The following is a 15,555-nucleotide window of genomic DNA, read 5'->3' on the forward strand; positions in this document are numbered from 1 at the left end:
CAGCTGTAAAAACCATGCCAAAGCAGACTTTGGAGCTCAGTGCAAGCCTTGAACAAACCATGCTAGCTTGGAACACAGATGTTAATTGTTGTTGATGATGATGATATAAAAGTAGTGTTACACAAATGGTAACAAAACGTGGCTATAAAAAGTGGTGACCATCTATAAAAGTAACATTGTCAACAATTTACGACATATAGAAGTTAATTTGTTGGTAATATTTGATTAGAGTATAAAGTTTATAAAATTTGTAATTGAAGATTTTAGGTTTAAACTTTATTTTCTGATTGAGTATTTTGTGATTGTAATATGTTTTTTATTTGATAAAAACCTCACAAAAGTACATTTGATTACAGTGATTTAAAATCATCCAATAATGCTTAAAAATATTAACAATTTATTGATTGTTTTCTAAGAATGGCTTTATATATATTTCATAATGGCAGTAATACTCATGATTATTGCCATTATTATTTTTAATTATCTTATGTATTTGTGTCCATCTGACAGATTCGTGATAATGGTAACATAGAAAGCTTCCAGCTTGTGAAAGTAATTGCCCCTCATGTCAACTGGGCAAATGCAATGCAGGATTTCATCAGCAATTACCCTGTAAATATTGTATCCAAGTTTGCTGCACATCTTTTCCATTTATTCTTGCAACTTGCTGGAGATGATAAAGAAAGTTTTTTATCATTTGTAAGTATTTTCCATGTATACATATCTGGTGATATATGAAAATCTTGATAATATTGAGCTCAATTTCTTATGTCTCTTCATATCATTTAGGGTGCATAAATGTATACCAGTTATATACCAGGTTGTATTGGCTATACACTATTATTCTATCTTTTTTTACAAACAATAAAGTAATTGTTGATAAAGAGAGACATTTATATTAAAACAAAGAAATGAAAAATAGTTAAATTATTATCAAATATATTATTTACAGATCAAAATTGTCATTATTATTATTAAGGTGGCAAGCTTGTAGAATTGCTAGCATGCCAGTCAAATTACTTAGCAGCATTTTGTCCTTCTTGATGTTCTGAGTTCAAATTCTGCTGAGGTCGACTTGAATTTTGTCCTTTTGGGGTTTATAAAATAAATACCAGGTGAACACTGTTTGATGCAATTGACTTACACTTTCCACCAAAATTGCTGGCTTTGTGCCAAAATTCGAAACCATTATTATTGAGTGAAAGGACAGCACATACCATCAAAGTGCCAAATATATAAAGCCCAATATACCCATCATGATTACCCGTCTGATAAGAGTACATGCATCACAACCATATGCGCATGACATGGTGACTTCATATCAAAATAAACAGCACATGACCTTGCAGATGAGAGCCCTGTTAGAATTTTCTTCAGGTTGAGTAGCCCATCCCTCTTAAAAGGTCTCTGAATAAGTTTGTTTAAGGAATGAAACACCCATGTTTCCAGGGGTGAATTATTCAAACCCCAAAGAATCACTCTCAGCTCATAGCTATGATACTCCCCCACTACTCCTGCTCATGATCAAAGATGCACATATCGTCCGCCACTAAAGGACATGCTCAACTTGTTATGGTCAAGTAACTGACAAGCAAATCTGTGATATTGAGCTGAATATTTGCGATAGCCCATCTTTTACACCAAGACAAAACATGTACATATTACCAGGAGAGTCTGGTATTACATTAGGTCATTTATTAGTATTTACCTTTCATTCTTTTGTGGTCTTCAAAATATGTATCAGTTGAGGACTGGAGTTGATATAATCGACTAGCCCTCTCCCCCCAAAATTTCAGGCCTTGTGCCTACAGCAGAAATTATAATAATAATAATGATAATAATAATAATAATAATAATAATAATACTTCTTCTTCTTCTTCTTCTTCTTCTTCTCCCCCTCCCTCCCCCTCCCCTGATTTGCAGTTGTTTTAGTTTGTTTTCTGTTTTGATTCCTTCCAGACTGAAGAAGTAATACTAATGTTTATGATGGCTGAGAAGTTATGTTGGAATTACTTAGATTCCAATAGTTTCAGCCAGTCAGTCAACTGGTATCTACAGCACTGTGATCCAAGAGCAATTCTTGCACAGAGGTCATCTTTACAGGCATTGGAACTACGGTTAGTGAGATTTTAATTTTTGCTTTTAGTCAAGGTTTATCATTTAAATAATGAAGACAATTACCAAGGAAAATGTGGTGACCTCTAAATCTGAGTTAAAAATCTTGCTGTATTCAGCTTTAATTTTGATTCCTCTGAGTTCAGCATGTGTCAGTTATATATTAGGGCTTGTTGTTAGAAGAAATCAAGAAACATTTTGAAAACGCAATCCTGAATCTTGAACTCTACTAAATGAACTTAATAAAGATGGTTGATACATTGTTTTATCAATGCAACAATAAAATGTCAGTCAGGCTATCAACTTACGCTAATTTCAGTTTTATTTCATGTATTGTTCCTGAGAGAGTCACAGATAGCCAAGATGATTGATAGAGTTTAGAAACGTAAGCTGGCAGAAACGTAAGCACGCCAGGCAAAATGCTTAGTGGTATTTCGTCTGCCGTTATGTTCTAAGTTCAAATTCCACCGAGGTTGACTTTGCCTTTCATCCTTTTGGGGTCGATAAATAAAGTACCAGTTATGCACTGGGTTTGATGTAATCGACTTAATCCCTTTGTCTGTCCTTCTTTGTCCCCTCTATGTTTAGCCCCTTGTGGGCAATAAAGAAATAAGATGATTGATAGAGATTTGAAGTTTGTAGTTTTCACCTTGTCAGCATCATGGCATTGTCTCTTAGATACTTAACTTTCAAACAGTTCAATCTTTAGCAACAATTCTTCATTGTGAAGAGCAGCAGTGTTGTAAAACAGATGAGTGTTTTTTTAACTTGCAGTGTTAAACTTTTTCTGTGGTGGAAAGAGCTCCATCTAATACTTTTGCTTGAGACATTCATGGAGAGAAATATTGGGCGATGCCTAAATCTCCTTTGTTCATGCTGTTTGTATGCTTTCTTCCTTTCAGCTCTGCTGGAAGGAAAGCTCTTAAATGACTGTTGCTGCTGCATGGGTACCAATGGGTCTCTTTTCTGAAAAATCAGTTTTTGAGAGTCTTTCTTTTGACACCTACCACAAATTATAATTCTTAGACCATTTTATGGTCTTGTGGAGTCATGAGGACTAGTATGACTTAGTGATCCCTCCTGCCTCAATTATGCTATAAACGTAACTGTGAGCTAAGGGTTGATGTTATAACTAACTCCGTCCCAAATACTATGAGACCCATTTATTGATAGGTGTGTTACTCTCTTAACTACTGTCATATCCCATGCTCTCAACTTGTCCTCAGTCTTAAAAACAATGCATGTTGTGTTTATGACCTCCTTCTCCCTATGAAGGACATTTTGCTTCATGTATCTACAAAGGCTGCCTCTTTGTGGAGGGCACCAGGAAAACCCCTGTGGTATTGGCAAAGCATAGGTAAGTTATTTTCCTTTTCTCTCATGCCTGAGTGATAGCTTCAGGTAGAGAAGCACTTGTTCTTGTGACATAATGTTGCCATGCATTTGTTATTTTCGTGAAAATAAAAGTGCTTTCATTTACAAGTGCATTTGCCAGTGACAGGGTGTGACCTGCATTCAAAGCTTTTGTTTGATGATGTGTGTATCTTTTTTTGGGGTGTGTATATAAATGTTGTCAAACATGTTATTTATCAAGCTACTGGTTTTTTGGTTTTTCTGAAATGTTATCCTTTGTTTCATTCCCTGCATTTAGAAAGTCTCCCTGTGTAATGTTATTTGGTTTTGGTTTTGTCTGTTGGGCAGCGTTCTTGCTCTGTTCAAAATTATTAATTTATTTGTGTGTGTTTTTTAAAGTGGTGTCAGTTCCTATGTAACAGGTGGGCTTCATTGAATTATTACACAGTTAAAAAAAATCAATTTTTAAAAAAACTGACTTTGTCTTACACCAATGTGAGGTAGACATGTAAATAGTTCAACACCCCCCATACAGTATAAAATCCAAAATGAAGATTATTTCTATCAGTTGTGTTTTAAAAACATCCAAAATTATTGGAATAAGTTCAAACTTGATGTGGTTTGGCCTGATTTGATCATCGGTGCCCTATAGCAATCAGCAGGTAAAAAGGGGTACATGTGTTTGTACAGAGCTGGTCAATCAAGGTTTTAATTGGCCAATCAACCCATGTATATCCCTGTCAGAGTGTCCATAGAGAATATCATTAACGAGTTCTTGCTTAGCTCTCTAGTAATGTCCTACAAAACAAATACCTCTCTCTCTCTAATTGCATTGAATAATTGCAAGAATATTGCCATACTGTCTCTTTGGTCAGATGCATTTTTTATGAGATATTCAGAATGGCACATAAAATGCAGATGTAAGCACCATCAAACCTTGCTCCCAGGTGTTTGGTAAGTGTTCAAGCACTGGGCCCATTCAATATCACTGATTCCTCAGTAAGATGGAAGAAGATTCTCTTAAAATCATCAGTAAGCAATGACTTCCTGATGACTTTGCAGCCATCAATAGTTCATGCTTTCACAAAATGAATTTTCACATTGTTTTCTGAAGATGCAATGTTATTCCCTAAATACATAAAGGCCTTTGCTGATTTAAAGAGTTTTGCTTCATTGTGCTTATTGAATACTGTTGATTGTAACAGATGTATTGCTGTCTTTGAGGCATTGGCATCTAGACCAATATCTTCTACATTTACATCATTCTCAGTTGTTGTCAACTTGGACTATGGCTTTTGTATCTTAGTTTGACAAAATTTAAAAACTTAGTTTCACTCTTACAAAATCTACTATCTGTCATCATTTAACCATGACAAAATGCGGAGTATGCTGATGATACTGCTTTATTTGCAGACAGAAAGCAAATGCAGAATCTGTGTTGAAGGAGATGAAAGTATTAACTATGTCTTAAGCGAGTTCAGAAAAAGAATATAGGTGTAGGCATAACTGTGTTGGTAAAAGAGTGCATTGAGATGTTAACCAAGTGTGGATTCATAGTTACAGAAAAGTGATATGAACACAAGCTAGAAAGATTATGATAGTGAAAAACAATCAGAAGGTTTTATGGGATATCTTCATAAAAACTGACTATACTATTGAAGTAAGAAAGCCAGATATAATTGTAGATGACAAAAGGAGAAAAAAGAAAAACAGTGTAAGATCATAAGTTTTCAATACCATAGAGTAGATACCCAAGAAAGTGAGAAATATCGGGACCTAGCCAGAGAGTTGTAGAGATTATGGAACACAAAGGTGAAAAACTTTTCTGTGGTAATTAATGCACTTAGAATGACACCCACACCGCTACCTAAGACAGTGAAGGATATTGGAATTGAGATACACATTGTTGATCTGTAGAAAATTGTCATCCCGTTTTCTACAAGAATCCTAAGAAAGATTTTATGATTGATCTACTGAGGTCAACTTTGCCTTTCATCCTTTTAGGGTCAATAAAATAAGTACCAGCTGAGCACTTGCATTGATGTAATTGACTATCCTTTCACCTAAGATTGATAGCCTTGTGCCAGAATTTGAAACCATTATTTTATGATTGATAAGTTAGCTATTGCATACCAATCAGTTAATCTTGTTCTTTGCAATACAGTATCAATAACTTATGTTTAAATTTGTTTCTTTTTGAAATTTTGTCTTTAAAGAGAAATTCATTTCTATTTCTAGCTTGATTAAATCTGCCTCAAAATTTGACTGTGACAGTTCTGCTCATTGGAACAGTGAAATTAGTAAGAAGAGAGTTGGTTATGTGTACTGCGTGATCCAGCTTCTCTGCCAGTGTTCTTACCAGGATGATATAAATGAAGAAACATTCAGTAACAGCATCCTTAATATCTTGACTGAAATAGAAACAGTTGAGATGGCAGGTAAGGAAGGAGAAACTGATTTCTTTTCATCAATGTAAATTCCTAATAAGTTTGTGTAGCAAGTTGTTTTGAAATTGTTTGGTTATTTTATAAATCCACTGAAGACTTTGTTTTTATGTTTTTGTATAAGGAAGAATAGACATAAAGAAATTCAGTTTGCTTTTCTCTAGCCAAGTGGACAGTTTCAACCTGATGTTACAATAAAATATTAAGTAAATGTGATAGTAATAAAAATAATACAAATAAATGTAATGTCATTATAATTACAGGGAAAGTGTAAAAAGGAGATTGGTCCTTTTCCTTCCACCATTACAACCATGATACTGGTTGTAATGGTGGAAGGAAAAAGGATAGGGAGACAGGTGCTTACTGTTAAATAGAGGATAGGAGACAGTAGACATAGATGTTATCTATGTGCAAAATAGAATGGTAACCAATAGTTGCAGCTGTGTGTGTGTGTGTATATGTGCTCAGCGATATATATTTGTAGATATGTAAGTAGGAGGGCTGAGTAGTTTGTGTTGCCTGTGTCTTGAGGTTTCTAGTAGTATGTGGAACCTGTCCATAGTATTTATTTATAGTTAAGTCACCTGAGCCATTGCAAGTATTTTTGATAAGATATTCACAGCATTAATGATTCTTCTATTAATAAACAACCTATCTATCTGAGTCACATTTAATAGTTTATGAAATAGTGACAATATGGAGATAAATAAGACCGGAAGTTTTCTTTTTCATATATAAATCATTTAAGTGAGAAACTCATTTCAGCTTTATTTCAGTGAGAAACTCATTTCAGAAATATATGGCACTTAAATTCTCTTTAATTTTCTATTTAATCTCAGCATTTAATCCTAAAGTCTCTATATAACTTGCTTAAATAAAGATTCAAAACAAAATAAAACATTATGTTTAATTAAATTTGGTTAATGTTTGTGTCAGGTTGCTGCTAAGTAATGATTTCATATAAATTAAATTGATTGTCTAGATATTGAAATTTTACTTCTTGTAGAGAGATGTATAAGAATTGGGTGATTATTTGACAGTACTGATGTACTATTTTGGTACTACATACTGTTCTTCTATAATGCTTTATTGTCAAACTATTCTGCAATTCTGTTTACTTGTGGAGAGATGTATGGAAAATTGCAAGAGTTATTCCCCTGTTTGAAAAAAAAGCAACTACACCATCCCTGTCTACCACTGTCCAATCAGTCTCACAAGCTGCATCACCAAATTGGTGAAATCTTAAGTCTTATGTAATCTTTCCTCTTTATGGCTCTTTTAGTATCTGTTTATGTTTTATTCTGGCTAGTTTGCATGCACGTTTAGCTTTCATTGTTGTCTTTACTTGACAAATGGCTGCTGTCTCCTCTTTTAATCTTTGCTGCTGAGTCGTAGTGCACCCGGGTGCTTGTTTACAATTAAGTGGTTATCTCTTAGCATTGATGTACTATAACTGTTACTACATATTGTTCTACTGTAATGTTTTATTGTTAAACTCTAATTATTCTACTAATATATTTCCAGTTGCTGATCGATATGTGCAAAATGAGGAATCCGTGGAGATGATGAAAACTGTGTATAGTCTTTTGAATAATTGTAATCCAGAAGGAACAATCAGTGAACTAATTACCAGTACCATTTACAGCTGGTTAGAGTCCTCCATCCACAGCATACTATTAATGCCAGCCATTGCTGCTGCTTGTCGTTCTTTGGCTAGTCTTACAAATGTTGTACAAATTTTAGAGAAATGTGTTGATGTTTATTTCACTTCAGGTTAGTTAATACAAAAAATTATCTTCTTAACATTTATAAATCTAAATATGATGCTAAATCAGTAAATCTGCCAATGAGGTGTTGAGTCTCATGATAAATTGTATTTTGTGGGTATTAAGGGTAATACTGAAGACTTCCTTTTGCATAACAGACTGGCAGGTATTTTGGGTTATAGGAAAGTTCATCATAAACATTTTAACTGCAGGAAAATATGTTGGAAAAAAAGTAAAAATAAATTGAAAAAAAAAAAAAAATTAGCTGTTTTTTAAAAATGGCTGCTTCATCAACTAACCTACCAATTAGCAAAAGATAATTTCTTTAAAATGAGTTATCTAGTTTACAGTCTGCTTACGTGCCTTCTTTATGGTGAAATTTCCCATTGCAAAAATGTTTACAGTGAATTTTCTGGACATGGGTATTTTGTATTTGAGCAATTTGGCAAAAGTAATGTTGTTTATCTTGATGTCAGCAGAATTTTCATACTTATGCTTGATGTGAAAAAGTTATCTTCCTTTGATTCTTTCCACTTCAGTGCTTCATCATAATGTATATATATATATATATATATATCAATATGGTTCTCTCCCCAACCCCCATTATATTAACTCTGGTTTGTGTCAGGATTTGGTTCAGTCTCCTATACTCTTTCTTCAGTAGATTAATAATCTGTTTACTATCACTTGTAACAACACTCGCTACCAGCCTTCACCCTTCTTTTACACTCCACACAGACATTATCTATCTACATGCCTCTTGCACTGTTTCTGTAATCACAATATCTTGTATCACTACATGAAACTCTCTACATTTTCTTACAAAGAAGAATGTTCCTGCCTTACTGAAGGCAACAGATAAAGCTTGCTTCCATTGGTTTATAAGCTATAGGTTCTTTTTTTTTACTGAAGTTCTATTGTTATATGATATAGTTAATGAACCAAACTATTTATCTTTGAGTATTTGTGTTTATGTGTTCAAAATATGTACGCATACATGTATAGGTATAATTTACTGCATACTGCTAGCTTCATATGATTAAATCTGCATTCATCTTTTATTAAATCTCAAACAGATGGAAGCTTCCAAAAGAGTAACTGGGACATTATTTTGTTAAATATTCAAATTCCTGAATTGAACCTGGCTGAATTTCTTGAAGAATGTCTACAGCAAGGTGCATTCCTGACACTCCATGCTTACCTCCTACAACAGCTCTCCTCAGCAACTGACTGTAGTGAAGAACAAGCTGTCATTTGGAAAGTGCTGGAATGGAGTACAAAAGGAAAATCTAGGTAAGCCTTCCATTTTTTTGAGTCTATTTCAATCTGATAAAAAGTTCTAAATACTAATATTTTGGTTGATTGGAAGGCAGTGAGCTAGCAGAATCATTAGCATGCTGAGTAAAATGCTTAGCTGCATTTCGTCTGTCTTTACATTCTGAGTTCAAATTCCACTGAGGTCGACTTTGCCTTTCACCCTTTTGCAGTCGATAAAGTAAGTACCAGTTGATCACTGGGGTCGTTGTAATTGACTTACCCCTCCCCTGAACTTGCTGGCCTTGTGCCAAAATTTAAAACTAATATTTTGGTTGATTGCACAAGATGCTTAGCAGCATTTCCTCCAACACTTTATATTCTGACTTCAAATGTTGCCAAAGTTGACTTTGCTTTTCACGCTTTTCACCAGTCAAGTACTGAGTTTGATGTAACCAACTTCCCCCTCCTCTTAAAATTGCTGGCCTTGTGCCAAAATTTGAAAGAAATATTTTGATTGATTGTCAAAAATTTTAACTTACTATTTAATGCAAAATTTTATTATTTTCACTTTTGGCATTTCACTAACATCAGTGTATTTATCTGCTCTATCTCAATTGGAAAGTAATTCTATTACAATGAGAGGATGCTGAAAAGTTCCTGGCTTTGGGTAAAAGAAAATACAGGAGGATCAGTTTATTATCATTCACACACCTATTGCAATTAATTATGAGTCACACACCTACTGCAGTAGGCTTTCAATTTTTCTAAGCCCTGGAAAAGAACTCAGAAGATTGGGCCTCCAATCAGGCCGTTTGTGATACCCTTAAAGCCAAGAACTTTTCAGTACCCCCTTGTATACAAGCTTACAGGAGACATTCTGTTTCCAACATTCTCTTAATCCTACATTCTACATTTTTCAAAATGTACATCTTTCAGTTTTGACATTTTGTTAAATTTCTTTCCTTATCTCTTTAGTAGTGACAATGAAGGAAAAATGCTACTGTGGTGGCACAAATGCTTTTGTCAGATGATTTCCCAACTGGAGAATAAGACTTGTTCCACTACAGACATTGCACAGATACTATCAGCATTCATTCACATGTTGACTCCATTGGCTGAAGATAAAGACACAACTGGTATCCTTGGAGCTATTGGTTTAGGCAGAAGGTCTACTTTGTCCATCAAGTAAGGCATACTTTTCCCTTAATAATGGAGTTTGGTGATAATAGTTTTCTTGTAACGATTATTTGCCAATCTGATGTGATGCATGTCTATAAAGGACACAGATTGTGTGTCATATAGCATTCACCCCAAATGGGACTGCCACATTAGATTGGCAAATAATCGTTGTTACTTTCAAGTGCTGCTACTGAATATCTCTCATTGAGAGATTTAAGAACAATAATAGTTTTCTTGTACTAATGCTTGTATATATATTTATGTATTTGTGTGTGTGTGTGTGTGTGTATAGGTCAAAAATAAGGAGTGTATTGCACTATTTACTCGTTTCAGTCATTTGACTGTGGCCATGCTGGAGCACTGCCTTTAGTCGAGGAAATCGACCCCAGGACTTATTCTTTGTAAGCCTAGTACTTATTCTATCGGTCTCTTTTGTTACGGGGACGTAAACACACCAGCATTGGTTGTCAACCGATGTTGGTGGGGACAAACACAACACACAAACATACACACATATATATATATACATATATACAACGGGCTTCTTTCAGTTTCCGTCTACCAAATCCACTCACAAGGCTTTGGTCGGCCCGAGGCTATAGTAGAAGACACTTGCCCAAGGTGCCACGCAGTGGGACTGAACCCGGAACCATGTGGTTCGTAAGCAAGCTACTTACCACACAGCCACTCCTACGCCTATAATATTTTCAGAAGTCAACATGTATAGTAATAAACAAACAAACGGAAAAAAGACACAGAAGGTCAAGTCGAAAACCATACACTAAATGCACAGATGAACAGAGAACAAACACAGAAGGTCACCAACTCCTCATCAGTTATTGGTCAGCGGGGGTCAGGCGCAATTTCATGCCATTATTGATAATATTACTTCCACCCTGGAGGTAACCAGCAAGAGAACTTGTTGGGAATATGACCAAAACATAACAAAACAAAATTAGATGGATGTATTCCTTGTTCATCCTAGTTTGTCCATCTCATTTTGTTTTATGTTCAGTCATCTTGCATGGCACCTTGGGCAAGTGTCTTCTACTGTAGCCTCAGACTGATGAAAGCCTTGTGGTTGGATTTGATAGCTGGAAAGTGAAAGAAGCATGTCTTATGTATATCTATGTATGTATGTATGTATGTCTTTGTCTCCCACCATCACTTGACAACTGGTGCTGGTTTGTTTATGACCTTGAAACCTAATGTTTCAGCAAAAAGAGACTGAAAAGATAAGTATTAGGCTTAAAAGGAAAATTACTAGGAATGACTAAACTCTTCAAGGCCACAGCATGGCCACTGTCCAGTAACTGAAACAAGTAAAGGATATATGTATGCGTGTGTATATATATATATATTTATATGTGTGTGTGTGTATATATATATTTGTATTCATGCATATATAGGCACACATACGTATACAGATATACATATGTATATATGCATGTACATATATTTGTATATTATGTATATGTGTATATATGTGTATGTATTTATATGGCCATATTGTTAAACTTTTTTTCAACCATGTGGTCTTGTGGTCAGTCCCACTGCATGACATCTTGGGCCAGTGTCTCCCACTGTAGCCCCAGTTTGATGAAAGTATTGGTAGTCAGAAAATGAAAGAAGCCTGATATATATATGTGTGTATGTAAATATATGTATATGTTTGTGTGTTAAGTATTGACATTGTGATGGTAGAATATCTGCAACAAATTCCATCTGACCCATGCAAATATCTAAAAGTTGTCATTAAACAATAATAATGATGATATATTACTTCAAAGACTAGAATGAAGAGGTCTGAAGTAGAACATAGATTGGCTGCCTCCAGTTTAGTAAATTTATGACGGAGCTCATATAATTTTGCACATGCATTCAAAGCTATTTACTAGAGTGCTTTTGAAAGCTGAATTCAAGCTTATTATCACAAGTCACTACAGAAGTTCAACTCTATTTAAGAATATTCTCATACTCATATACAGGTGTATGCCATTGTGTGCATGTATACTTGTTAATGAAATATAATTAATTGGTGTGTAATAATAATTTGTATTTGTTTTTCAGATTCCGGCTCACCTGTCGTGCTTTGTATGTATTTCTGCAAACCACTCTCCACCCTGATCTGACTTTACGAGTTCATCCAGAGATGTCTATTGTATTGCACTCACCTGGTAAACAAGCACTGAATGCCCTCCGAAACCTTAAAACTAACCGACAGTATTGTTCATTGTTAACTACTATAAACTACTGTTCAGATTTTGTTGTCAACCCGGCCAATGTTTTCCATGATTCCGTGAAACTTTTGGAATATCTAGCACGTTCTTTTTATTCTCACAAAGGTTATTGGGCAGTGAATTTACCTCCACTCACACCTTGACTCTTTAATAATTTCAGAGATAACTGTCTTTATTTCTTCATTTACTCTTCCCCATTGGTTCAACCAACTAAAATTAAGTTGGTCAACTGAGTTTCCTCCCCTTTTTTAAGGCTGTTTCAGTCCCTCCCTTATTCACTTGCTGAGGAGGGTAAAATTTTAGTTACCTCTTTTTTTTATTAGTTTTAAACATCTTGTATACTATATATTGCTGAAGTATTATATTTCAAGATCTTCAAACGTTACTATTATTAACTTACTCTAATGAGCTTTGGAAAACACTGAAATATCACATCAACTAAAAAAATATTTAGACGACTTTTACAAAATAAGTTATATATAAAAAAATATTTTGTTTAATGTCTATGACATTAATATATATATATATATGAAATGATCCAGCCAAAATTTATTTTAAGAAGAACGGCTTAAGTATGTATACCTGTAAAAGATGGGTGTTTTTTCTCTCTTCATACCTTAACATTTAACTCTTTCCTCAATGCCATACAATGCACATGAGGTAGACAAGCACTCATAACCATTTGGAAGTTATTTTTTTCATATCTTGTTGATAGATATGTATAAAAAAAATAATAATCAATCTGCAATAGCTCTATAATTCTTGTGTGCAGATCATGTAAAATAGCTGGATTCTCTGTTTCCCTTTTACTTACTGTGGATATCAGCATGTGGTTATGTGTTTGAAGTCAATGTCTTATGAAGGTATCAATTATCATTTTTAAACCAGACACAACTTCCTTATGTATTGGTCACAGACACATGTCTGGAAAACATATCATATATTTATTTGTCTTTCATTAAATGTTCAAATATTTGAATATATGTGAATTAACACATATATATGTACATACACACTCTCACAAATACACACACACACATATATATATATATACATATATATGTGAAAATATTGTATAAAAATACCTTTTGTATATTTTGAAATTCCACAACTGTTTTCTTTATTTATTCATTTTTTTTTGTGTATGCGTACCACTCGAGTTATTGTAGTTCTTTCTTTTCTTTTCTGTCTTTTTTTTTTTCTCAACTGTGTCTTGTTTTTAGTTTAAAATATGAAATCTACCTTCATGCCTGTTGAAGCTGTTCAGTGTACAGAAGTATGCTAAACTGCCATTGTTGCTCATCTCAATAACTCACTGAGACAATATGATGCAAAAATAAATTATAAGCTTTTGTTATTGTCTTTCAAATTTCTTTGGATACCATTTCTTAAAAAAAATATACAATCTGATTTAATAGATCTGCAAAACAATGGAATATGTCATTTTACATCAGTTGAAGAAGTTCTCCATTTATAGTAGATGCAGTAGAAATCTTGCTGGTGTTGGGAGTTGATATAAAGCAAAGTTTTTTTAAAAATCAACACACGTTTCAATGAATTCTTTTTAATACCATATAATATATGTTAGAAAGGAATCATCACCTAGAGTAATTTATGTTATTAATTCATCATTATAAGCTGAACAATACATAATTAAATATTACATTAATTATTTGAAAATCTAAATATGACAAAATACGTTTATTATGATATTGGAAAAACATAATTATGAAAATTACCTGAATTGCAATTCAGCTGAGTTTTGATAATTTCAAATTTTTAATCAGCTTTAATTATTCTATAAGTCTTGATTCAAAATTTGAGACTGCTTTCATTGTGGTAACATATTTTATTAAAGGAACATTAATTGTTCTCTCAAAAGGATTTCTGAACTGTAGAGAAATAAATATAAACATTTTTTATTCTATATATATTCAGTTTCTTTCCATATTGTTTCTAATCATTAAATAATCTTATTGACAATAACTGTCTTTCTTTAAATGCTGGCATTCATTCTGTTTTAATGAGTCACATAGCCTTGTTTTACAAGAAAGAGAGGAAGAGATTTGGTAGTATAAGCAGCATAACCAAGAGGAGAAAATATCTACAATTAAGAATTCAAACTGGGTTGTAGCCTTAGATTACTATAAACTGGTTTTCTTTACTCTATGAAACATATTTGGATATAAAATATTGATTAAACTTACAAGGAATTTCTCTGAGTGGCAATGAAGAATCTATATTCCACAATGATGAACAAAATTAAAATATATTTTAGTAATTGGAAAAATATATATCTAAAAGAAACCTGTAATGTATGCAAAGAATGACATCTCATTAAAACAAGAACTGTAACTAATGAAGTTATAAGTAATTTGGTAGATTATTGTGTTTCCAATTGATTCTATTACAGAATAACCAATATAAAGAATCACAAAAGTGGTTGATAACAGTTGTCAATAGTTATAAATGTTTGTGATAGCTGAGTCTTTTAAATGAAGTTATGGTTATTAGCACACTAGGGAAATGCTTAACATCATTTTTTCTGTCTTTATGTTCTGAGTTCAAATTCTGCCAAGATCAACTTCACTTTTCATCCTTTCAGGGTCAATAAAATAAGTACCAGTTGAGCACTGGGGTTGATGTAATTGACTAAGCCCTCTCCCCTGAAATTACTGGCCTCGTGCCAAAAAGTGAAACCATTATTATTATTAATAAGGCGGTGAGCTGGCAGAACTGCTGGCATGTTGGGCTAAATGCTTAGTGGCATTTTGGCTATCTTTATGTTCTGAGTTCAAATTTGCTTTCCATCCTTCCAGCGTTGATAAAATAAGTACTAAACAATTTACCTCCAACCCCCAAAATTTCTGCCAAAATTTTAAACTATTATTATTATTATTATTATTATTATTATTAAGGCATTGAGCTGGCAGAGTCATTACAGCATCAGACAAAAATGCTTAGATTCTGAGTTCGAATTCTACTGAGGTCAGCTTTGTATTTCATCCTTTTAGGGTCATTGAAATAAGTACCAGTTGTGCACTGAGGTTGATGTAATCTTCTTACCCTTTCATCCTGGAGGGAAAGTGCGATGACGTACTTGGGGAAACTCTGGATGTCTATGAAAATTAATTAACCAGTCTGTTTCAGAGAACTTTCATACCTGGGCCTATGGATAACTTCCAGAAATCCCTTGCCTGG

The 15,555-nt window shown here is 33.7% G+C and overlaps 1 protein-coding gene across 1 annotated transcript in view; it reads left to right on the plus strand.

Moving 5' to 3' along the window:
• Positions 1-13,723, plus strand: part of LOC115210270 (ectopic P granules protein 5 homolog) — a 117,210-nt gene extending 103,487 nt beyond the window's left edge. Inside the window, exons 40-46 of the mRNA XM_029778761.2 lie at positions 511-699; positions 1,960-2,117; positions 5,707-5,906; positions 7,437-7,685; positions 8,755-8,971; positions 9,911-10,120; positions 12,185-13,723. Of these exons, the coding sequence (XP_029634621.1) occupies positions 511-699; positions 1,960-2,117; positions 5,707-5,906; positions 7,437-7,685; positions 8,755-8,971; positions 9,911-10,120; positions 12,185-12,497 (1,536 nt within the window). The 3' untranslated portion in view covers positions 12,498-13,723. The remainder of the gene's footprint in view (positions 1-510; positions 700-1,959; positions 2,118-5,706; positions 5,907-7,436; positions 7,686-8,754; positions 8,972-9,910; positions 10,121-12,184) is intronic.
• Positions 13,724-15,555: the final 1,832 nt, after the last annotated feature.

Source organism: Octopus sinensis, linkage group LG4 (assembly GCF_006345805.1).
Source record: "Octopus sinensis linkage group LG4, ASM634580v1, whole genome shotgun sequence".
Lineage (NCBI taxonomy): Eukaryota > Metazoa > Mollusca > Cephalopoda > Octopoda > Octopodidae > Octopus > Octopus sinensis.